We start from the raw sequence: 24,227 nt of genomic DNA, 5'->3' as shown, positions 1-24,227 counted from the left end.
TTTTTTTGCTTCTGGATGTGCAAATATTTTACATGTTTGAAATTGGTTTACATATATCTTAGCTGATTTTGGAGATATTATGACTAAATCATGTGGATTTTAAATTGTTGCCTGAAATCCTACTGACACCCTGGAGGCAGATTATAATCAATTGTTGCACGATCAACCTTTCTTGCAGGAATTTCGTTAATATTTGTTTGATTATTATCTTCTCCTTGCTAGAAAAAGCAACAACTATACATCCATTGCATAATTGTATTCTAGAAAGTTGCAAGTTGAAAAACACCCATTCAATTTGAAGATCCACTAACTCAATACTAGTTTGCACCTACAAGTATATGAACAAAAGTTTTGATTTTACACAATTAAATGCTTACAACAGAAGAAAAATGCTTATCACACAATTAAATCCAAGCAAGCATGAAAGTTTAATCGACCCCCAAAACCATTCTAACCAATTGCAGCAAGACCCTGCCAAAAAGGTTACCAAATTACACTGTCATAAGCAACAAAATCAAACAAAAGCCTTAAAATAGGACAAGATTTATCCAATAATGACTTACCAGATCAACAACCAACTTAAAAAGGGGTGCTGGAATTTCTCATAGATTCTGCCCTTAGTTGATGACAACATTATCAAATTAAGATTTGTATTATAAACACTATCGATTCAAATCTACCTAAGTTATTAATTTCATTAAATATTAATTTCCAAAATTAGTTTCCAGGACTGCATGGCGAGTCATATGGCCTTCTTGGATATGGGAGCAACCACCACCGCCTAGACAAAGCCTTTTAAGGAAAGCTAATATTTAATTTTCTTAAATAACTCTAGGTTAACCAAAAAGAACAATCGAATCACAAATTCGAAAAAGAAGAAAACACAAACTCGAAAAATAAATTCGAAAAACTAGATCTAATTGTCTCTTGTATTTAGAATTCTTACAAAGAAAATAACTAGTATGATGCGGAAGAAAATTACTAGTTATACCTTCTCTTTGTAAACTAATGATCTCGAGATCTTCTGTCGTATTCCTCGCCTCGCCTTGGACGTCGTGTGGGCGACGATCCTCAAGATGAACACCACCCAAAAGAGCTTCTCCTCCTTGTAATATTCAGCCACTACCACTACAATAGAAAAGAGAGCAAAGGGAGAAGAGAGGGAGAGAGGGGCCGACCACCAAGAGAGTCTCCAAGGCAAAGAATAAGAGTTATGTCTAATGAAGCCTCCTCACCCCTTTTTTTATATTACTTGCCCAAGGCAAATAACGAAAAACTTTTTACAAAAAATAAAATCATACAAGAGTTTTTCCTTTTCCCTTTTAATTTTTCCTTTTCTTTCCTCTTGATTGAATCAATCACCAAATCAATGGTTGTGATCAATTCTATTTGGTTTAGGATTGAGTTTGGCCGACCCCTTGCTTGGGCACCAAGCAAGGTAGCCGGCCACCATATTTAGGAAAGAAAAAAAAATAATTTTTTTATAAAATTTTACAAGAAGAAAAACCTCTTATAAAATTTTACAAGCTCTCTTTCCTAGAGTTAAAAAAGGAAAGTTTTAAAAATTAAAACCATGTTTTAAAATTTAAAACTTCTCTTATAAAATTTCCTTTTTTAACATGATGATAAAAAATTTTAATTTTAAAACTTATCTTCCTTTTTTTTTTCTTAAACCATGAGGATGGTTAAAAAAGGAAAGTTTTAAAACTTTTAAAACTCTCTATTAAAACATGTGGCCAAATTCAAATAAGGAAAGTTTTTAAAATTAAAATCTCTCTTTTAAAACTTATAGTTTTCTACAAAGAGAAGATTTAAAAAATTCAAAACAACCCTCCATCTTTGAATATTGTGGCCGACCCCTACTAGCTTGGTCACCAAGCAATAGGGCCGGCCCTTTAAGAGGAGATGTGGCCGGCCATTGATTGGTCACCAAGTAATGGACCGACCCCCTTCTTGGACACCAAGACGGGCCTTTCTTTGGATGGACTTGAGGCTCTAATGAGGCTACGACAGGGACCTAGAGGAGAAATTGATTTTGGCCTTCCGATGAGCTTGAGTATCCCGTGCTCCCCCCGAACACACAACTCAAGTTTATCGATAATAACTCATTCCACTAGAGAGTTATTACCGCACTACCGCACCAATCCCAAATTACATTATGGGCTCTTTCTTATTATGAGTGTGTTAGTCTCCCTGTGTTTAAGATTACGAATGTCCACTAATTAAGTAAGTTACTAGCAACTTACTTAATTAATATCTAGCTCCAAGAGTAGTACCACTCAACTTTATTGTCATGTCGGACTAAGTTTACATGACAATCCTTATGAGCTCCTCTTGGGGACATTCTCAACCTAGATAACTAGGACACAGATTCCTTCTATAATCAACAACACACACTATAAGTAATATCATTTCCCAACTTATCGGGCATATTGATTTATCGAGCTAAACCTCACCCTTTGATAAGTCAAAGAAATAAATATTAAATATATGTGCTTGTTATTATATTAGGATTAAGAGCACACACTTCCATAATAACTAAGGTCTAGTTCTTTTACTAAGTCAGTATAAAAAGAACTTACCTAAATGGTCCTACTCAATACACTTAAAGTGTATTAGTGTAATTTATTAGTCAAGATAAACTAATACTTAATTACACTACGACTATTCTGATGGTTTGTTCCTTTCCATTTTAGTCGTGAGCAACTTGTTTATAATTTATAGAGAACCGACAACATGATCTTCTGAGTGTGACACCACACTCCATGTTGTCTACTATATAAATTAATTGAACAATTACATTTAACAAATAAATGCAGATATTGACCAATGTGATTCTTTTATTTCAACAAATAAATGTTTACAAAAGCTAAGTTTTTAGTATACACTCTAACACAAACATCACTATGAATCAAGTAAAAAGGTTTAGAGGCTTGGTAATTTTTTGGCAAATAAGTTGAACGATGAAATTTTACAAAAAGACAAGTTTCACGATATAAAGAAGAACAATCAATGCCTTTAAATAATTTTGGAAAAAAAATTTTTAGATAAAGAAAGCTAGGATGTCCTAATCTATAGCGTCATAGCATTATTTTTTCTCGAACTGAGTTTAAGCTAATACTGTTAAGGCTCTGAGCATTTTTATTACTAACAAGTATTTCATCCAACTAAGAGACCTTCAATCATCCTAGCACGTCCAATCATCATCCTCGAGTTCTGGTCCTGAAATTCACAATGTGATTCAAAAAAATATAATACGACAATTAGAATCTTTAGATAGTTTACTAACAGACAAAAGGACAAAAGGTTGTAGGGTAATTTAGGAACATGAAGAACAGAATTGAGATAAAATTGTTCGGTCAGTTTGATAAGTCATTTTCCTGCAATAAGTGAAAAACTACCATCGACAAGGGGAATAAGTATCAAATAGGTGAGAGCAACTAGACATATGGTCTGTGCCACCAGAATCTATGATCCACGGAGAGGAGTTTAAACAGGAGAGAGCTTTAGACATGTGGAGAGCTTTAGGATTGTTACCTGTTTGTGCCAAGGAAACACTAGGAATACGAGATGAGAAGTTGTATTTTATCAGCTTCAAGAGTTGATCCATCTGCTCTTTGTTGAAGGGACCCGAGTCGGCTTCTTTTGCAGTAGGATAACATATGTAATTGGTACTTATATCCTCCTCCATGGAGTTGACTAGCCATGTCAGAACCATGGAGTTTTCAGCATCCCATATGCTATGCAGCGGATCATTAAGAGCAGGAGCCTTCTTGTCACCCGTGATATAACCGATTTTTCCTTGCCCACGGATATACATTCGGACGGATTGCGACCACCAGAGGAAGTTGTCACCATTTAGGTGGATGTTGGTGATCTGGACTGAATGAGAGTTGGAATGGTGTTGCAGGGTCTCAGAAGGTTTTACCATAGTGGCAGGGATTGTAGCGGTTTCGGACGTGACTTCTGACATAGCTCTGATACCAACTTAGAAAATGAGGAAGAAATAATTTCTTATACAAAAGAATAGGTACACGACTCTCTTGTTTATAGAGAGAATTTACAATAGAAAGGAAACTAATGAAAAGGAAATTAAATAATACGGAAACTAATTAAAGCTAATAATTGACAAATGATCCTTTCCTCTTTTTCTTGATTTGTATATCTTTGATTTTATTGATGACAGGATTTTCAACAAAAAGTTCTTTCAATCTTAGGATATGCTTATAGAACAATTCTTCTTTTATCTAATCTTTGCATACAAGACAAACTGTTTACTGCAAGGGATAACAAAAAATAGCCGTAAAAAGAAACAAAATAAAAACCTAGATTAATCAAATTGCAAATACTACTAATATCAACAAAACACAATCCTGGCAACGACATCAACAACTTGTTTGTATGATTGTTGATGTATGTCGATGTCTCTAGAAGATTTGCAAGTGTTCTTTGATGTTCGAAATCTCTTAGCTCCTTTGATATGCAGCCTCCTCTTTGGTCTCGTGTCACTAGATGACCCCTAAATTGCCTTCCTTTGCTTTTTTTATATCTCATTGACCCTAATGGAATTTCCTAAATAAAAGGCGGTGCAGATTATGTAACCCTAACGATCCATGGTTGTGCAACGTTCCACTGGCTGGCTGTGGATCGTTCGACCTTGATTCTCCACTTTACTCAGTAGTATCCGCGACCATGGTAGCTACCACAGGTTAGCCATGGATTATTCTGGCATGTGTTTTCTCAAATTTGACATCTCCTAGCATGCTTCAACGTCAATATCTCACATTTCTATCAATAAAAATTGCAAACCGCAATCATCGAACTAAAAAGAAAAAATAAATGCAAATGCTAAAAGTTTATGCAAAATATGCTCATGTAATGCAACAAATATATGCTAAATAAGATTAAAAACATATGCATAATTCACACACATTAAATTCAACAAATGATGATTGAGATTGCGATGCACCCTCTGTTAGTTGGTAGTCTTTGCAAAGTTGTTTAGCCCATGAGAATAACAAGAAGGTTGTAGGGGAATGGATGGCTTGATCACACTGGAATGTGACATGGACAATGACATGAATAGGGAAGAGGGTCAATAGGAGGGTTTATGATTAGCATGTGAAGATCATAGATCATGCTGGGGGCATTCTTGGAGTAACATAAGTTTGTGGCAAAACGCACAATGAATAATATGATGGAGAGGATAATGGAGAAGAGATGGGCAAGGCTTCACTAAATCAGGCTTTGTAACTTATCTTGGTAGATATAGGGATGTAAATGAATCAAATGTTCGTAAATAAACTTGGTATTCAGCTTGGTAAGAGCTTGTTTATGTTTGTTCAATACACATAAGATTAATTAAATGGACAAGTTTGAACAACTTGTTAAAGTAAATGAATAAGCTTGAATACATATGTATTTAGTTCGTTAATTCGTAAATGTCCACGAACAATGTTCATCAATAAACCTCTTATTAACATACTAAATAAACAAAAAAAAAAAATTCAAAATGAACAAACAAGTTTATATTATCAAGCTACCAATCAAACAAGTTTAAAATGAAAAAATGAAAACAATCAAACAAGCTTGAATTTAAAGCTCGATAACAACGAAACAAACCAAGCTCAAGCTAAGCGTGGTTTATTTTCGGCTTGGCTCGGCTTGGCTTGGTTACCTTATCAAACAAAAGTTGAACATCACAAAGCTCGGCTCAGCTTGACTTGTGTAATTTATCCCCATTTTATCAAACATACATATAAATTTTCTTGTACTGGCCTACCTACCTGTCTTTTCCCCCCTTTATACATGGTTGATTATTCTTCCACTTTCTTTCTGAATGCCACTGAAGAATTTGCCATGTCACTGAAAATTTTTTCATGGTTGAAAATTTCGTTTAACTACTTGTGAAATCTTTATGTTGTTGCTTGATACTCTGGTGCCATGCAGGTGGATTAATAATTGTTGCTTGATTGTTTTTCTGTCAGGATTCAGTTCACAATAGTTGGGTTTATGTATGCACTAGCTTCCTATAAGATTTTTAATTGTGTTTTATTTTGCAGAACAAATGACATTACTCTTCTTTTAAATGTCCTATTTCACCTTCTCTAAATTTGTAAATTTGTAGATAATGATGTGATGAACAAGTTCTTGTTTAGATTATGATGTCTAGATGGCTCTTCAAATTGGTTATATTCTATTTGAACTTTTAATTCCCGTTTTGATTGTCTAAATTGATATTTTTCTAATTTGTCATTTATCTAATTGGTTATATTCATTTTAATTTCCATTCTAATCTTCAACTGTTTATGTTGTCTAGATAATGCTTGCATGACACTTACAGTTCTTTACCCTAGATATATAATGCAAAGTCTATATAGAATCTCTCCTCCATTGAAGCCTCAAGGAACCTTTAGTTGAGTTGTGTAACTGTTTTTGGTTTTCCTGAATCAACTTGCTGCTTAACATTAGTAAGTTTTATTAACTTCATTTTGAAAACTGTAAGTTATTTCTTCAATGATGTTCTAGTGGGGTTGATTTCAATGAGATCATATGCTCTTTATTATGTTGTCTGCGCCCATTGTTTTCTTAAAAATTATTAACACTATAAGTGTAAGACTTTCTTTCCATTGTTTTCTTAGAAATTATCAAATACTAAAAGCCTAAGATTTCTTCTTTTTTATTTCAAGTGAAAAATGTAAAATTATTGTTTTGCAGAGATGATTTAATTGATGTTCTCTTTCATAGGTTGTCTTTGATACCTTGAGAAAGTTTGATGGAAAGGATTTCAGGAAGTTGCTTCCTGGGGAATATATTCAAATGGCTGGCCGAGCTGGAAGGAGAGGGTTAGATAATATTGGTACAGTTGTTATTATGTGTCGTGATGAGATTCCTGAAGAAAGTGACTTGAAGCAAGTAATGGTTGGAAGACCAACTAGGCTTGAGTCTCAATTTCGATTGACATATACCATGATATTGCATCTTCTCCGTGTTGAAGAATTGAAGGTACCTTAGCATTTAGAGGCTCTTATAATATTTACATTCACAGAAATGGATAAAAATGGCATTTTTGTAACATGCCAATCTTTCATAATGTTTTTAGTTATTGAAGTAACTTTTTTTTTTTTTTGCTTAAAGCTTAAGGAGATAACACATTCATTGATCCTACCAATAATAAGTGATCCTTGTCTTTGAAAGATTTTGAGTTCTGAATTTTTATTAGAGTATTTAGCAGTTAGGAAACCCAATGCACACAAAAAGTTAAATGTAGCAGAATTGAGAAAGATGATATGCGGAGTCAATTGAAAAGATAAAAAAAAATCATAAGTACTACTACCTAAGAGGAATTATGTCTAGCTATAATAGATAAACGTACTAGAAAATATATGATAGGATGGTGTGAGCATTTTCAAAGACAAAAATAATTGATTAAGGTCTAAAATTTCATGTTGTGCCAACGCTTAGCACACATTAGCATGCTTCTAAGCTTGTGGATGTTGAATGAATTTAAATAAATTTTAATCTATAATCCAAGTGGATTTTTTTCCTTCTCAATGTAATTATAAAAATTGAAAGTGTTTGACTGATTTCCAATTTTGATGCAATAACTTATAAAATAATACAAAACTTGACTAGAGTAAAACTTAAAATATATTTCTCAGTTAGAGTTTTGATTCCTAATTGTAATAACATGCCGTGCTTGTAGAATTGGTGGCATGCTTGTAGGGGGATTGAATAGCTTGAAACCTTAAAATGAAAGTGAATCGATTGCCTTGTATGTAATACCGATACATTGGCAGCTTGGGCTGATTTCTCCTCGAAGTCGGCACCTTAGGCTGACATCTCTTAGAAGTCGACACTCTAAGCGGACTTCTGAGTGTTGGGGTTGCAAAGTTGTAAACATAGTCTCACATTAAAAATACATGAGAAAGATCATAGGTTTATAAGAAAAGGATATCTCCATTGGCATGAGAGGTAGAGCCCAAGAGCAAAACTATGAGGGTTTAGGCCCAAAGTGGACAATATCATACCATTATGGAGATATCTAAATTTTTTTCGATCCTATAATTGGTATCAGTGCAAGGTCGCTCTTCACGGACTAACTGCCAGAAAGACGCACGAATCAGAGCCATGATCCAAGATCAAATCATGTGGGTGAAACCTTGAACGAATTAGGGGAGACCCTGAGCATGTCAGTGACCCGATGCTTGAGGGGAGGCCCTGAGCAGGTCAAGAGTGATCCGATGCTCGAGAGGAGGCCCTGAGCAGGTCAAGAGTGATCCAATGCTCGAGAGGAGGCCCTGAGCAGGTCAAAAGTGCCCCGATGCTTGAGGGGGACTTGTGGTCCTTTGTTTAGGGGGGAATTATTGGGGTTGTAAGGTTGCAAATATAGTCCCACATTGAAAACACATAGGAAAGATCATGGGTGTATAAGAAAAAGATATCTCCATTGGCATGAGGCCTTTTGGGTAGAGCCCGAAAGTAAAACCATGAGGGCTTAGACTCAAAGTGGATAATAACATACTGATGCGAATCTCGACGAATAATGTCGCGAGACCCAGCAACAATAAGATTGGAACTCAGTTTCGGGATCGTCCAAAGGAGGTTTCAGAAGGATGAAATATTTACCCGTTGATTATAGAGAATCAAGAACCAATATTATGAGAACAATGGAGAATATCGACCCAATGATTATAACAAAACCAAGAACTAATATTATAAAAGTGCTGAGAATTACAAGTGCTCAATCGTAATCCCTGCAGAGTTGCTGAAGAACAACAAGGAGGAAAACTCTCTCAAAATATAATGTTTTCTCCCCCTTTGATATCTACTCAAGACATTATATAAAACTGAAAATGGTAGTTTCCAAGGCATGGAAAGAGAAGATAATGAATGCAAGTTTTCATGCACACTCCCTTTCCAACAAATGGTAGTTTCCAATGCATGGAAAGAAAAGATGATGAATGCAAGTCTTTATGCACACTCCCTCTAGCTGTCCTCCAACTTGGGAATTTGTCCAAAATGTAGGTGGCATTAAATGGCACACCAATTCCAACTAGAATGGTGTGTTTTCCCACCATTCTAGTATGGTATTTGGCTAGAAACATGTTGCATCATGATATTCCATTCTTCCGCAGCTAATTGGCCCATTTTAGGGTCGACTTGTATGAAGTTGATCATTCGGCATGACATCGATTGTAACTCCATAGCCTGCCCTTCCAAGATACGAGATGTCGATGCTTGTACAGCATGTTGAACTTGCTTGATCTCTGTTTTCATTATCAGCTCAGCTGGCACATGCAAGTCCTCTTCATGCTCCTCGTGGTTCGGGACGTACATCTCGACTTGCAGTCCTATCTCATTGGCTTGGAGCTGATCCGGAGTTGTATCACATACCATTATGGAGATATCAAATTTTTTTCGATCCTACACTGAGCACCTGAGCCAACTTCTTCCATAGACCAACTAAATCGGCACCATAGACCTACTTCTTAGAAGTCGGCCTCACAGATCGATTTCTTCGAGAAATTTCCCTTGCCCCATGATTCAATATCTTAGGCCAACCACCATCAAGTCAACATCATGGGGCGACTTTTCCCTCAGAAGCTGATCTCTCAAGTTGACCCCTCAAGGTTGGTTTGAGCAATGGGCTATACCCCCTCCCCATCTTTTAGAAACCCAATATGTAGATGGGCCATTGCTCTTGGACCATAGATAGATTGTCTAAATGAATGACCCCATGCAAATACTGAAGTAGGGAGAAAAGGTCCTAGAGAATCAGCTCTCGGAGGAACTAGACAAAATTCCCTCCGAAATTGTGCTGACACTTGGAATACTTAGCATGTTGCAGATATGAATTTTGATTAGTTTTATTCTTTTAATATTTTTAATTGATACCAATACACTTGGCCATATGATAAAGTGTCTCAAATGAATTTAGATTTTACGTATTTGTTAGATTTTCTACTTTTAACATTACTAGTCAATTAGATTGTTGAATCAACGTCACTTTTACACGTCAAGATGAATTTATATGAGATTTGCTCGTATAGTCTTCTTTCACATAATTTTACATGTCAAGCTGAATTTATATAAGTTTGGCTCCTATAGTCTTCTTTCACATTGTTTTTTTTTTTTGTAAATAAGACCATAGCAATTACATAAGAAGTTGAAGTAGAAATTTAGAGAAACAAGCTGTGATAACATATTAAACATTACTCGAATTGTGCAAAGTGTCGGTATGATATGATACCACTGCCTATTAATTGGTTAGTTGGGTTTGGGTAATTTATTCAAGTGGTATATTTCAACTGTGCCACCTGATACAATACAAGACTTGAATTGATGCTCCGACTTGACAATCTTTCTTAGTCCACTCATGGCGATGCCTTTTGTTTCAATATCATCGATTTGTTTCCACCACTGTAAAATTTAATTGTTTTCATGTTGTAAATCTGTGGCACATTTATTGGTTGGCAGAATGATTTGCTGGATTTAGAATCATTTATCTGACTTGATGATGGACATTTTTTCTTGAAGCCCATGGAACCTTTCAAACCCACCAACCTGGTCGATATCAGTGATTTAAATCGCATAGCGTTGGTTCATAGCATTTTTGTCTTGTATCGCGTAGCGTAAATAGCGAAGTGCATAGCGCAAGCTTTTTGTGCATGCCAATTTTTAAATTAAAAAAAACAAAATATATTTATATAAATAAAATAAAATTAACATAACCTAAAATTAATCATAATAATTCATTACATGTCAAAATATCCAAGAACAACAATTTAAAAAGTCTTATAATTAAACAACATAACCTAAAAATAATCTGTATCATCCAATTCTATATCATTATCATCATCAATAGTGTCTATGGTTGGAAAATTTTCACTATCAAAAGTTGTTGGAATTACTCCATCATAATTTTCAGTATTAAGATGATTATCTTCCACAAGACTCAACCTTGCTTGTTTGTCTTTACTTCCACCTATTATATAAGAGATACGACATTTAAGAATCAATTATAGGTGAAGTAGATATAAGTAAATAATCTATTATATAAGAGATACGACATTTAAGAATCAATTATAGGTGAAGTAGATATAAGTAAATAATTTGCATATGCTTACTTGAATTTTCGACAACTTTCTTTTTTTTTGAATTCGTAGGAGGAACTTCAATTATATCCTCAACATCTTCAACTAGCTTATCTGAGTCGAAAAGACTTTCAAAGATAGCCGACGACACACTCACAATAGGATCACTTTCAAATAATTCATCATCTTCAAGCCATTTAGTAGTTACGGGGAGGATGAGACCTTTTTCAGTTATTCATTCATCATCTGAATCAATTTCATCAACTACAATGGGATCAATCTTGACTCTCCTCATAATGCTTCTCTCCCTAAGCTTGAAGTTATATTTCACAAACACCAATGCATTCAACTTCGCATGTTTAAGCCTATTTCTCTTTTTTGTATGAACCTAATATTACAAAGAAGAAAATATATTTAAAAATTAAATAATGATATGAAAATTATAAAACAATTAAAATTCAAGTAGAGTTATAAACTTAGAATATTCACCGATTCAAAAGTGCTCCAATTTCTTTCACATCTTGAAGCACTACAAGTGAGACCAAGCACTCAAATTGCAAATGTAGTAAGCTCGAGTGTCTTACTTCCAAAACGTTCCCACCACGAGGCTAATAACATAAAGAAAATTACAAGAATATATATAAATATAACTTTAAAATACGAATGCTACTAAAATTTTACAAGAACGATTACAAGAAGTAAATTTTACCTGGAGTCTGCAACATTCTTGTTCATTTTGCTATTGGAGTTCTAAATTCTCCTTTAGCTTTGTTAAACAAGTCCAATTGGATGTCCGCTTTAAGACGATCATTTGAAGACAACATCTTATCCATGCAAGCATACAATCCATCTCTAACTTCATCACAATCAGAAAATATTTCTTCATAACGCAATTACAGGTTCAAATAGTACCCGACCATGTGTATAGGATGATCAAGTTGTGAAGTCCATCGTGAATCAATTTCTTTCCAAATGGGCTTGTATTTTTTGTCAACTCTCCCACAATTAAATTTTATTGTCTCTTTTGCCTTAACCGTAAGTTCATAAATATATACCATGACCGATCTCTCCTCCGAATTAGATTCCCTTAACACACTTACAAGAGGAACAACACTCAACGTAAATGCAACATGTGACCAAAAGTTGGAATCATTAACAACAATTCTCTTCACGACCTTCCCTGAGTTGTTTGAGATAGTGGTGAACTAACCCAATCTTCGGAAGTAAACATTTGTTCAAGTGGTCTTTTAATTTTATACATACTCTTGAGTGAGAAATGAAGTAGCAAAGCGAATAACAGCAGGACGGAGAATTTCTTTATCGTTTGTATACTTTCTCATCAAAGAAAGTATAGTCCCATGACCATAAAGGAACTTCACAACCATCTTAGCATGCTCAATTGTGTTAGAAAAAATCTCCAACTTTGCAATATCCTCCAACATTAGATCAATGCAATGCGCCACACAAGGTGTCCACCAAATTTCGTGTCTAGTCTCCATAATTTTTTCCCCCACCTTAATGCAATTCGAAGCATTATCCGTTCCTCTCCCACCTCATCAACAACATCATCAAGATATTTAAAGATCAATTCCTTATTTTCAATAAAAGCTGATGCATCAATAGATTTCAAAAAGAAAGTGTCGGCGTTACTATGCACTAAAAAATTGATCAAACTTCTATTCATCCCATCCGTCCAACCATCAGACATAATAGTGCATCCATATTTTTTTCCATGCCTTTTTATGTTCCTCATATATCAGGTTGATGCCATCAACCTCAGCCTTAAGTATCCAAGTTCTTAACTCATGCATTGAAGGAGGCTTGAACCCTCTTCCATATTCCGCAATACCCTCAACCATAGGCAATCAATAAGGATCATTCACAACATTAAACGGAAGTGCGGCAGAGTAAGTAAAATGACCAACTCTACGCCTTACATCAACAAGCAAATCCTTTTTGTATGCCGAATTTAGGGTTGTTTGTCTAGGTTCCGAACTAACAAACCCATGAAGAGTACTTTTACCTTTTGATTCACCACTACCAGAAGAACATCCAATTGAATTGCCCCCTACACTTCCAACTTTTGATGATAGTGTATTCATACTCTGGGGACCTCACCAATCTCTCGTAACAATTTGGTTTGTTTACTTTTATATGCTCTAATTTTGTCAAGTGATTCTCTAATTTTTTGCTTAATATCATCCAGAACACTAACACAAGGTACAACCCCTTTATGAGTTTGAGCTAAATAAGCGTGTATTCTCTCCATTTGATATATGATGACAAAATTTGCATCGAACAGATTTTTCTCCCTCTGTTTGATAATAATACTTCCAACCAATATTTTTTTTTTATCTTTTTTTTGATAAATTTGTAGACATTGCAAATTCTACAATGAAAATCCTAGAAAAACAAAAGAAAAAAATCAGAACAAATAATTAATTAATTAGAAAAAAATCAGAATCAATCTAGGGCATCTGAATTGATTCCATTGAATCGATCCAAGGCATCTGGATTGATCACTCAATCGATCCAAATGCTTGATTTCAGAAACGAAAAACGAAATCGCGATTGCTTTTTCTCCTTTGAGAAATGAAAAACGAAAAGGAAAAAAGAAAACGAAGAAAACTGAAAAGGAAGGAGAAAACCTGACCTCCAATCACCGTCCCTTGCCGCCCGCTTGCCTTTGCCCTACCTTCTCGAAGTTGATTCCGCTCGCCTCTCCCTCCTCGCCTCCTATTTTGTAATCAACTATAGCGCCCGCTATGGGCCGCTAGGTCACGATAGCGCATGTATGTGCGCTATCGACGCTATTGCCTCGAATCGCTAATCAGCGAATGCTCTGCAGCGTTCGCTTATAATAGCATGCTATTCGCCGCTCTTGAAAACACTGGTCAATATTGCCGGTTAATTGAAGTCCTTACACTTCTTGACTTGCTTTGTTTATCCATGCAATAATTTTCACATTTAGATGGGCAACTTTGCACCCTTCACCTTCTTGTGTGTCACATTTTTAAATGTAATTCCTAGTGTTTGTACGATGAGAAGCTTTGGATCATCTGTATGATTCTAATTAACAATCTCTCTGCCCATGGGCCACAACTGTGCATTCTTATATTACAGCTCTTGTTGGGCCATATGGCCATATCTGCAACTCTCCAAGAAGCAAAAAGGATGGTCATTCTTGGTTTTGTTTGAGTCTTGAAGCATTTGATATATTTGGATCAACTCTTGTTGACTAAGTAACATAACTTTTTTTGAGCAATGAGGTAAATATTCTAGGTAATTGTATTAAGTTTTGACTTTGCAGCTCTTTTTTCAATATTAATGAAAATTAATAGTCCCACCTTGATTGTATAATAATTACTTTGTTCCATACCATATATTTTCATCACTGCACAAGTACATGGTTGGAATTGATCCCTTTGTGTCTTCCCTATTTTGCCTAATCCCTTGCATTATCTCATTTCAAAAAGAAAGGTGTTTCTCATGTGCGACTGCAGCACTTTGGTATAGGTGCATGATCACGGTTTCAAAGGACAGATGCAGGCATGCGTACTCTGATCTTCTACTTGAAAATAGCTCCTGCTAGGTAATGATAACCATACTCTTAGCTCAACAATCTCAGTGTACAACACCATCATTCCCTCATTAAGTTGCTCAAAATAAGTAAGTTCTCCTTGTACAATGTTCTTAATGTGACATACAAAGGGGTCCACTAAGGCATTATATGTGGACATTCTTCCCTCTATCACGATATCTGACATCTATAGGGTTCCACTTTCTTGGTTCTATCATACCCATCATCCTATTCTTTTTTTGTACCTCATTGCTTGCAACTTTTTCCTGGATTTAATGTTGGGGGATATTCTCAAGGATGCCTCTAATTAACTTTGCTTTCCTTGAACCATCTTGATTACTCAAATTGGTTTGTAGTGTATTGCCCGTTGTCTGGCTGTGATAATCAGAAGTCTTGTTCTCATACCAGATTCATGGGGATATCATTTCTAATAGATCCTTTGAAACATTTATGTGTCTATTGGTAAATGTTTACCTTGCCTTAAAATAACCTTCATCAGTGAGGGGTGTAGAATGGCTTGCCAATAATCACTTCACAAATAAGAAAATCACAATGTTTTTTAGAATAAAATCCAGGATACTTTCGATCCACACAAAAATATTCCTTATTTTATGTTACTTAAGCTTTATGTGAGCAAACCCTGAAAGGCTTTTCTTGGACAATAATTTGGGTCTTCATGCCCCTCACACAGGGTGGGTGGTTCCTAATAGTGAGATAAATGATGTTTTCTTGGTCTTCTCTGTTCATGCACTGTTCATTGTGAGGAAAGACAAGGATGAAGAGCGCATACTTTTGCATTGCATGTTCACTCTTGCTGTTCATGATTTCTACCACCATTATGAAAAAAAATTTATTTCTATGTCAAGACTGTTAAAGTGGTGTGAGTTGTTTCAAGCAAAGTTAAAAATCTCAATCCGTGCCGAGGTTTCGGTCCCAGACTGAAATTATACTGTTTCGGTATCGTATCATGTCGTGCCGATACATTTTCGATATTTTTTTATTTAAACTTGAAACAATCTTCTAATAATAATAATTTAACTATCTCAATTTAGAATGATCAAAGGTGCACAAGATTATATGTATTTTGTTAGGAATCATAAACTTGACAGATCTTTATCAAAAATTCTTAAATAAAGGACGTATAATATTTCCTAGGCAGAGTAGAGACATTCTAAGATAAAAATATATATTTCATATGTTCAGGAAACAAGAATTCTAAAAGTAAAAAAGCTAAATATCTTAATATTATGGATCTAAATTTTAAATTGATTCTATATTTTTTATGTAATAAGTATATAAATTAATTAAAAAATACTATGCTTTGTATAATAATTATATGAATTAACTATTTATTTATTTAAATTAATCATTATTTTAAATAATATATATTTAAAATAATAAAAAAATATCAAAATATTAATTAAATAGTAAAACAGAAAAAATATAAAATAATTAAAAAATATCAGAATATTAATATGAATTATTAGTTTTTTTTATTTTTTAAATTTTTTTTAGAAATTTTAAATAAAATTTAAATCAGTAAAATTAATTTTCAAAATATTAATTAATAGAATTTATTATTATTTTTTTTAATTTTAAATATATTTATATTTTATTGGGATAATTTTATTAGGCTTTATAAAAGTCTCTTCGAAATATGACACTTAAGTTAAGAAATGTTTGAATTAATTAAATTAAAAATATTTAATTTTTAAACCTTAATTTCTTCATGATCGTCACGGCACGTTCATCCGGCGGTGCCTGAGAGTCACGACACGCTCATCCGGCAGTGCCGGAGAGTCGCGGGAACCTCTGGCATCGCCGGAGGCATCCTATGACTCCTCCGGCGACGCCTGCGAGACTCCAGCGACTCCTAGCGCAACGTCGGAGGAGTCCTGCGACTCCTCCGAAGGCCCCGGTTGCGATGAGATCACGACACACTGGCCACTCTATCGCGATGCCTTTTGTCGTGCGCGCGATTCCTTCTTTTGCGCGCACGATTCCTCCTGTTGTGTGCACGCGACGAAATCATCACTAGTCTGGTGTAAATTTCAGTGCATTGGCGGAACGGTAAGTTTCGCTCGACACGGAACAAAATTTTGAACATTGGTTTCAAGAACAATTTAGCCATTGGATATTGGAAACACATGTTGAGTTTTGAATGAATTATAACATTGAAGGGGAGCCTTGACACAATAGCAAAGTTGCTACCGCATGACCTAGAAGTCACGGGTTCGAGTCGCGGAAACAACCTCTTGCAATGAGTAAGGTTGCGTACAATAGACCCTTCTTCAGAATCCTACATTGGCGGATGCTTCATGCACCAGGCTGCCTTTTAATGAATTATAACATTCCAAGGATGTTGAATTTGATGAGAGCTCATCAAAGTACCTAATTTATCACAATTGTGAACTGTCAAGTTACTTTATGTAATTTCAATAGTAAGGTTCATCTTTGGACAAACTCTTAAAATGTCTTCCCAACTCATGGTCCCTAAAAAATGTGTACCACAGCTTGTTAACTTCAACATGAAAAAATGCCATCTTTTGTAATGGAAATGAGTTAGTAAAATTGACATGCTGTTATATCCGTGTATAAATTATGTGTTGCAGGTGGAGGACATGTTAAAAAGAAGCTTTGCAGAATTCCATGCACAAAAGAATTTGCCAGAGAAAGAGCGACTTCTTTTGCAAAAGCTACGCCAATCTACTAAAAAGATTGAGTAAACTTCCTGTTCTATCATTATTTTGAGTTAAATTGTGTCAAAATGCTACTAGAGAGTAAATATCTTTCTTAGAAGAATGCCTGTAGTATCTTATGCAATAAGACATTGGGTTGACACATGGCTTAGTTTTTAGTTTGGCTCAAAATTTTAAAGCTTGTTTAATTCATCTTCCAAAGAATGTGTTTGACATACTAAAACATAGCGGGAGTGTTTCTTATGATGTGAGTAAACAAAAAAGAGAGGGAAATAAAGAAGACTAAAAAAAGAAGAGAGAAGAGTGATGAGTGTCTCTCATGATCTTAACTAATGCCTTAATAAAACATAGTGTGTGAGCCAACAAACCTTGCTTAACCAACTCAAACCATTTTTATAATTCAAGTTATGTTATGGAAGTAAGCACAATATGTAAACTGGGATATAACAATAAATTGAATATACTTACAAAATAAGGCTCAAACACTAAGGCTAAATTTGAAATCTTGTTCCAAACTAGATTGACATTGACCATGCTCACTACTGGCGTCGATAGCTATGTAGCATCAAACCTATGTGGAAGATAAAAATGAGGCAAAGGAGGAGAATGAGAAGACATCAATGAGGAAAAGGAGGAGAACGACGAGAAGACAGCTAGGCAAAGGGAGAGAATGAGGAGCTAGTTGCATAACCTTAGGTGGAGAAAGAGAACTAGTTAAAGGAGGACAACGAGATGCAATACCAAAATAATTACCAAAGTTGTATTAACACAACAAGATACAATACCAATATAGGTAATTGTAATGTGGTAATTCTAATGTATCAAAATAGGGAATTTCAGGAATAAGGTTAGGATTACCTATTCTGATTAATTCCTAAATGACTATGAATGAATAACTATTCTATTAAATCCATGGGGAATGGAATATGTATTTTAGCAAATCAAATTAGGTTTTGGATAAATATTAATTACTTGAGATAGACATGAAATCAACACTTCGGTAAATAGAAACTATGAATGAATAACTATTCTATTAGGATCCATGGGGAATATAATATGTTTTTTTTAGAAAATTAAACACATCATTAGGTTGGATAAATATTAATTATTTGAGATAGACATTAGGTAGAAAATAATTAGAAAATATTTTAAATGAAATGCCAATTAGAAAATAATTAATTTAACTTTTTTTTACTCACCATAAAAAAATTCAGAACCAAATAGTTTTAAATGTACTTTAATATTTCAGAATAATCATGACCAACTCATAATGAAATGTTCTTATTTATTTAAATCGAAAAATATAAATAATTTTGAAAAAATATCCAATTCTAACATTAAATAATCATAAAATGTATTAAATTTACTTTAATTGAAAATTCTATTGAATTAACTTAACAAGTCAATTAAGTATATAAGATAAACTATAATTAAATTTTAATTTCTTCAAAAAAGCATTATTACCAAAATTTAATATTTAAACCTTTTCAAAATTTCCTATAATGTATTTATAAATAACAATGAAAACCTAAGTAATTAATTATTATATAACATAAATAATCTATTCTTTTTTAAAAAATCTAGACAATCTTTTAACAAAAAAATCAATTGCACTGCAACATAAGTTAACACCACTATAATCTCATAATAAAATGTTAAATCATAAGTTTTGTTTTTTCCAAAAAGTTAGCTTTGCCCATATTAATGCTTTAATCTCATTTTTTTTTCTTCTCGATGCTAGCTTTGTTGCTGATTAATACTTGAATAATATTATCTATGATATTTTTTGGCTTATGAATAATTTGTTTGTCATCTAGCGCTTATTGTATGTTTTTTTGCTGGAAATGAGCATTTAAGATGATGTAGTTTTGCTAGTACTAGTATACAGTTAGTATGCCAAAATTTATGGTATGACTTTTATAGTACGCAAACCATGATTTACTAAGATATTCAATATACTTGAGTGGAGCAACTTGTATATCTAACTTGCCTTGAGAATTGGGTAGCTACTTTTTATCAAATAAATGTCGTCATTTCTTAGTCACTATTATTTTTCTTCAGTTCCTTTATATTTCTGAAGCGTCATTATTTGCGTATCAGTTGCATAAAAGGCGAACCTACAATAGAAGCATATTATGAGATGGCATCAGAAGCTGAAACATACAGACGACAAATTATGGAGGCTATCTTGCTGTTACAGTCCACCCAACAACTTCTTTCTCCAGGAAGACTGGTGATAGTTAAACAACTACCGGTGAGTGCTAATCTGGTTATATTGATAGCTTAAGTCTACTCTTTTACAGTATATTTTGATATTAGTTTTGGATAATATATTTTTCATTCTTTTCTTTGATGTCAATACTTTGAGATAGTGGTGGTAATTGGGTTGAGCCACCTATGGTTCAGCATGCCATGCATCATTCTATGCTTGCTCCAATTTATAGGCGAGCTTAGGGGTGTAAACGAGATGAGTTGAGCTTAGTTGTGTTCAAGTTTGTTTATTTACTTGTCGAGCTCGTTCAAGTTAGTTTATTAAAAATCTTATCAAACTCGAGCTTTTCATTGAGCTCAACTAATAACGTTGTTGTCCTTGTAAATTAGGTTAAACATTTATGTAATACATGGAAACTATATTATTTTTTATTTTTTTTACATATTATGAATAATTTAAAATTATAAAAATTTATAAATTACTATATTTTTATGTATTTGAATAAAAATTTAAGAAATAATTAACAAACCAAGCTTACTATAGTGTTAAGCTTGTTTATTTTATAATATTTTTTATCATTGAATGAACAAGAATGAGCTTTATCAAACTAAACATGTTCACGAACATCCGGTTCATTATACCCTAAGGCTACGTTTGGTTGGGTGTAATGTAATCTAGCTTGTAATGTAATCAAATTTGTAATGTAATGTAATGTAATCTTGATTACATTACTACGTTTGGTAATGTAATGTATGTAATCTTTGATTACAAAGATAATTACATTCTTTTGTTTGGTGTCCATTATTTTTTATAAGGAATGTAATTCATATTATTATAAAATGACAAAAATATCCTGTGACCTCTATCGGCGGTCGCCACACCTCTTCACTACCTTTTGTAATCCAGATTAAATTACATTACAAGTTTTAAATCAAACCAAACAAAATAATCGACTTTGTAATGTAATCTGGATTATATTACAAGGTAGATTACTGGCTACCAAACGCAGCCTAAGTGTGCTTAGGTCAAGTATCGTCCCTTGGCCTATGCCCCTTGGCCCACAAAGCATGGGACGTTTAATTTCACATTTAGAGTTAGATAGATATTGATATTACATGTGGCTATAGATAAAAGGGGATGTTTGATGGCCTATCCTTGAACTAATTGGCTATATTGTCACACACACACACACACACAAACACACACACACACACACACACACAAGTAACATAAAATTTATAATTAAAAAAATTAAGTAATTTTCCATTTTTAATAATTATTTAATTTTTTAATTTAGAAATGCTGCAAAATTTAAATCTTATAGAATAATTTAGGTTGGGCATAACCCAAGTGCTTTTGGGCTCAAGTTGGGCCAAAGGGATGTTGATATTACCTGTGGCTATAAAAAGGGGATGTTGATGGCCTATCCTTGAACTAATTGGCTTTATTATGATACACCCATAAAAAAAAAATTTAATATAAAATGTATAATTAAAAAGAATTTAAGTAATTTTCCATTTTAAATAATTTTTTAATTTAGAAATGCTGCAAAATTTAAATCTTATAGAATAATTTATGTTGGGCATAACCCAAGTGCTTTTGGGCTCAAGTTGGGCCAAGGTCTTAGCCTTTCTGTGCTAGCTTGGACACAACCATAAATAGATTGGTGAAGCTCAACTCGACATGGATTCTAGCAGTATATTGGGCATGGACTAGGCCTAGCCCGAGCATGGGCAATTGCCACCTCTACTTTCAGAGTGTCAAATTGATGTACAATATAGAAGTGATTTATATATAGGTAAAACAACAACAAAGCACATGAGCCCAATCAATAAGTGGCATTACCCTTAAAAGGTTTAGGCTGCTAAACAACAACCTCTATTTTCGCACAAGGAACTCCTATTTGGGAAAGGTTGAAAGAAGGGATTGGGAAAAGACTCCTGTCTAATAGTTTGTAGATCACCATATTACAACCTGCTAATGGTGTTGTTGGCGTTGAGGCAATCATAATATATTTCACCACTTGAAGTAACCGTAATATATTTCACAACTAGAGAGAAGATGCTTATTGCAATCGTAGAGCAAGCATGACACCACACAATGACGTGGGATGGAGAATCAATTCGTCAACAAAGTTTCTTGTATCACATGAATAATACATATTATTTTACAAAGAATTTATTACAAAGCAGTGACTAAACTTAATGATTTCAAGAAAAATGTTACATAAAAAATATATCCCTATATACATCTAAACTTGAACATCCAAGAAAAAAGTGAATTATGTAACTAGATTCTGAAAATAAAATGAATCATCTGACAAGAAAACTATAAAAGGAGTTATAGTTAATAAATTTTATTCATTTGATTAAGGCAAAGATTATTTAGAGTGGAATTAAATGCATCAATGTTTTATGCGAAATAAAGACAAACTGTTTAGTAGCCAATCATTTCAGTTAATAAATACCAACTTGGCAGTATTTGCAGGATTACAACATAAAAATATCTATTAATGAGTATTATGAACCCTAAAACTTAACTAATTTTTGCCTTACAGTATGCAATTATAATTTAGTTCAAAAAATCATTGAATACAATTTTCCAATTCATGATATTTTAATATAATCACAAAGCCAATCAAATTCATAAAAGAAAGTACCTTTGAGTTTGTATAAAATTGCTTTTCTTCCATCTATCGCCAATACAAATTGGAGATTCTTCAGTATTAATAACAACTTCAGACAATCATGGGCAACAGATCAATATAGAGCAAACACGAGAAATAGTCTTGGAAATCTCAAAATTCACAGCCGCTCAGTTCATTAATGCCAGATTCCAAACTGGTTAGTTAATTGTCCTAGCAGGGGAATTGTATTTGTAAGTAGAGGCATAATGGGACTTCATTTTCTTAGCTTAGAGTCACATGTAGTAAAAAAATTAAGATTTCAAAAGCTCATAATAAAAGCAATATAAACAGGTGTTGCTGCAATAGACAATAGTATGATTCAGTAGCATTCTTTACTAAAAAGGGAAATGTAATTGCTAAATTAGCACCAAGTAGTAATAAATCGAAAGCATATTAGGTCACTGAGTTATAAATAACAAGTAAGCTGATAATAAGAAAGCAACAAATAGATAAGTTAGTAGTATTCTGATCCAAACAAATTGAAACATAAGTTATAGGATGGAAAGGGCAAATATGGTGGAAGAGGCCTATGATTAATAAATATGTCAATAATATATCTTCTCGCATCTTATATCACCTTGGCGCACCCACCCAAATAATTATCAAGTTGAATCTGTCTTCAAACTGTCTTATGCTCTCATCTTAACTCTTTCATTTTTTTTATTCTGCTCTTGAGTATTTTCATATAGACAAATTGTGAAATAGAAAATAAAGATGGATAAAAATTGTTTCTTCTGTCTATATATGTTTCAAGAAGTAGGCAAATATTCTTGAGAATTGATGAGTTGAGGTGTGCAATAGTCATCTATAAAAATTTGAAAATGGTCATATGATTTGACATATAGGACTCTCTTGGTGTTCATGATCTCGCCACATGGACAATGTATTGTGATGAACTGTACATTAGTGTGTTACAATTGCGATGGATTAGAGAAAACATAACAAGTATCTAGTGAGAAATAGTGACCCAGTCAGTTTGGATCCTTTTTCCGGATAGACTTATATAGATGATTTAAACAATCCTTTTTTTCATACAGTCATGGCCAAGTCATTTGGCCATTAATTATTGCTGTCATAAGCATCTATGATTCTGCCACAACACAAACAAATAATAGTCGTATATAACGTGTCTTGGTTGCCAATGGACCTATATTGTTAAATGGAGTAGAAAGTGCAAATTCTTATTACCAAAATGAGATGCAAAAAATTTGAGAGGTAAAGAGAGCTTGCAGTGACCCAATTTCTACCCAAATTTGAAATTTTTCTAATTTTGTTTTACTTTCAGTTACTACCATCTGATCTGCTTGAGAAATGCTGTTAAATGTGTGCTTTAAATTACTTTCTGTAAATCACTCATGGTGTTATTTCATATTCTATTTATTAACTATGCAGAATTCGTGAGCCAAAAAACATGAAAAATGATACTATTTCGATAAACAATAGTATTACTAGAAAGGAATTGATTATGACCAAGTTGAATTCTATGACAAACCTTGCTATCATAAATAAAAAGAATATAAACTTTCTAATCTATAATTCTCAATGATGGCATATGAAGCCTTTTACCCTTATTTCTAGACTCCATCATCACTACCCAACAAAAAATATTCTTTAGCCTTGATTGAACCTTTTTGGATATGAAAAAAAAATGGAAACTTAGACAAAATACTCACACAATAAAATGTGTAATTGTTAAAAGGCAGCCCGGTGCACGAAGTTCCCGTCATGCGGGGTTTCGGGGAAGGATCCATTGTACACAACCTTACCCTGTTTTTTGCAAGAGGATGTTTCCAGGATTCGAACCCGTGACCTTTTGGTCACATGACAACAACTTTACCATTGCGCCAAGGCTCCCCTTCAAAATGTGTAATTGTAACTACATTTATATTGTTCATCAGATTTCATTGCTTTATCAAACAGGAACATAAGCAAATACTAAGTAGACATTCAAATG

The 24,227-nt window shown here is 33.7% G+C and overlaps 1 protein-coding gene across 2 annotated transcripts in view; it reads left to right on the top strand.

The window, feature by feature from the left end:
• Nucleotides 1-24,227, top strand: part of LOC121992376 (DExH-box ATP-dependent RNA helicase DExH11-like) — a 73,232-nt gene that overhangs the window by 36,033 nt on the left and 12,972 nt on the right. For both annotated transcript variants that reach the window (XM_042546698.1, XM_042546699.1), the window contains exons 16-18: nt 6,748-7,005; nt 17,289-17,398; nt 19,476-19,629. In XM_042546698.1, the coding sequence (XP_042402632.1) occupies nt 6,748-7,005; nt 17,289-17,398; nt 19,476-19,629 (522 nt within the window). The remainder of the gene's footprint in view (nt 1-6,747; nt 7,006-17,288; nt 17,399-19,475; nt 19,630-24,227) is intronic.

This window comes from Zingiber officinale, chromosome 6B (genome assembly GCF_018446385.1).
Source record: "Zingiber officinale cultivar Zhangliang chromosome 6B, Zo_v1.1, whole genome shotgun sequence".
Taxonomy (NCBI): Eukaryota; Viridiplantae; Streptophyta; class Magnoliopsida; order Zingiberales; family Zingiberaceae; genus Zingiber; species Zingiber officinale.
This window is presented reverse-complemented; position numbering and strand designations above follow the sequence as displayed.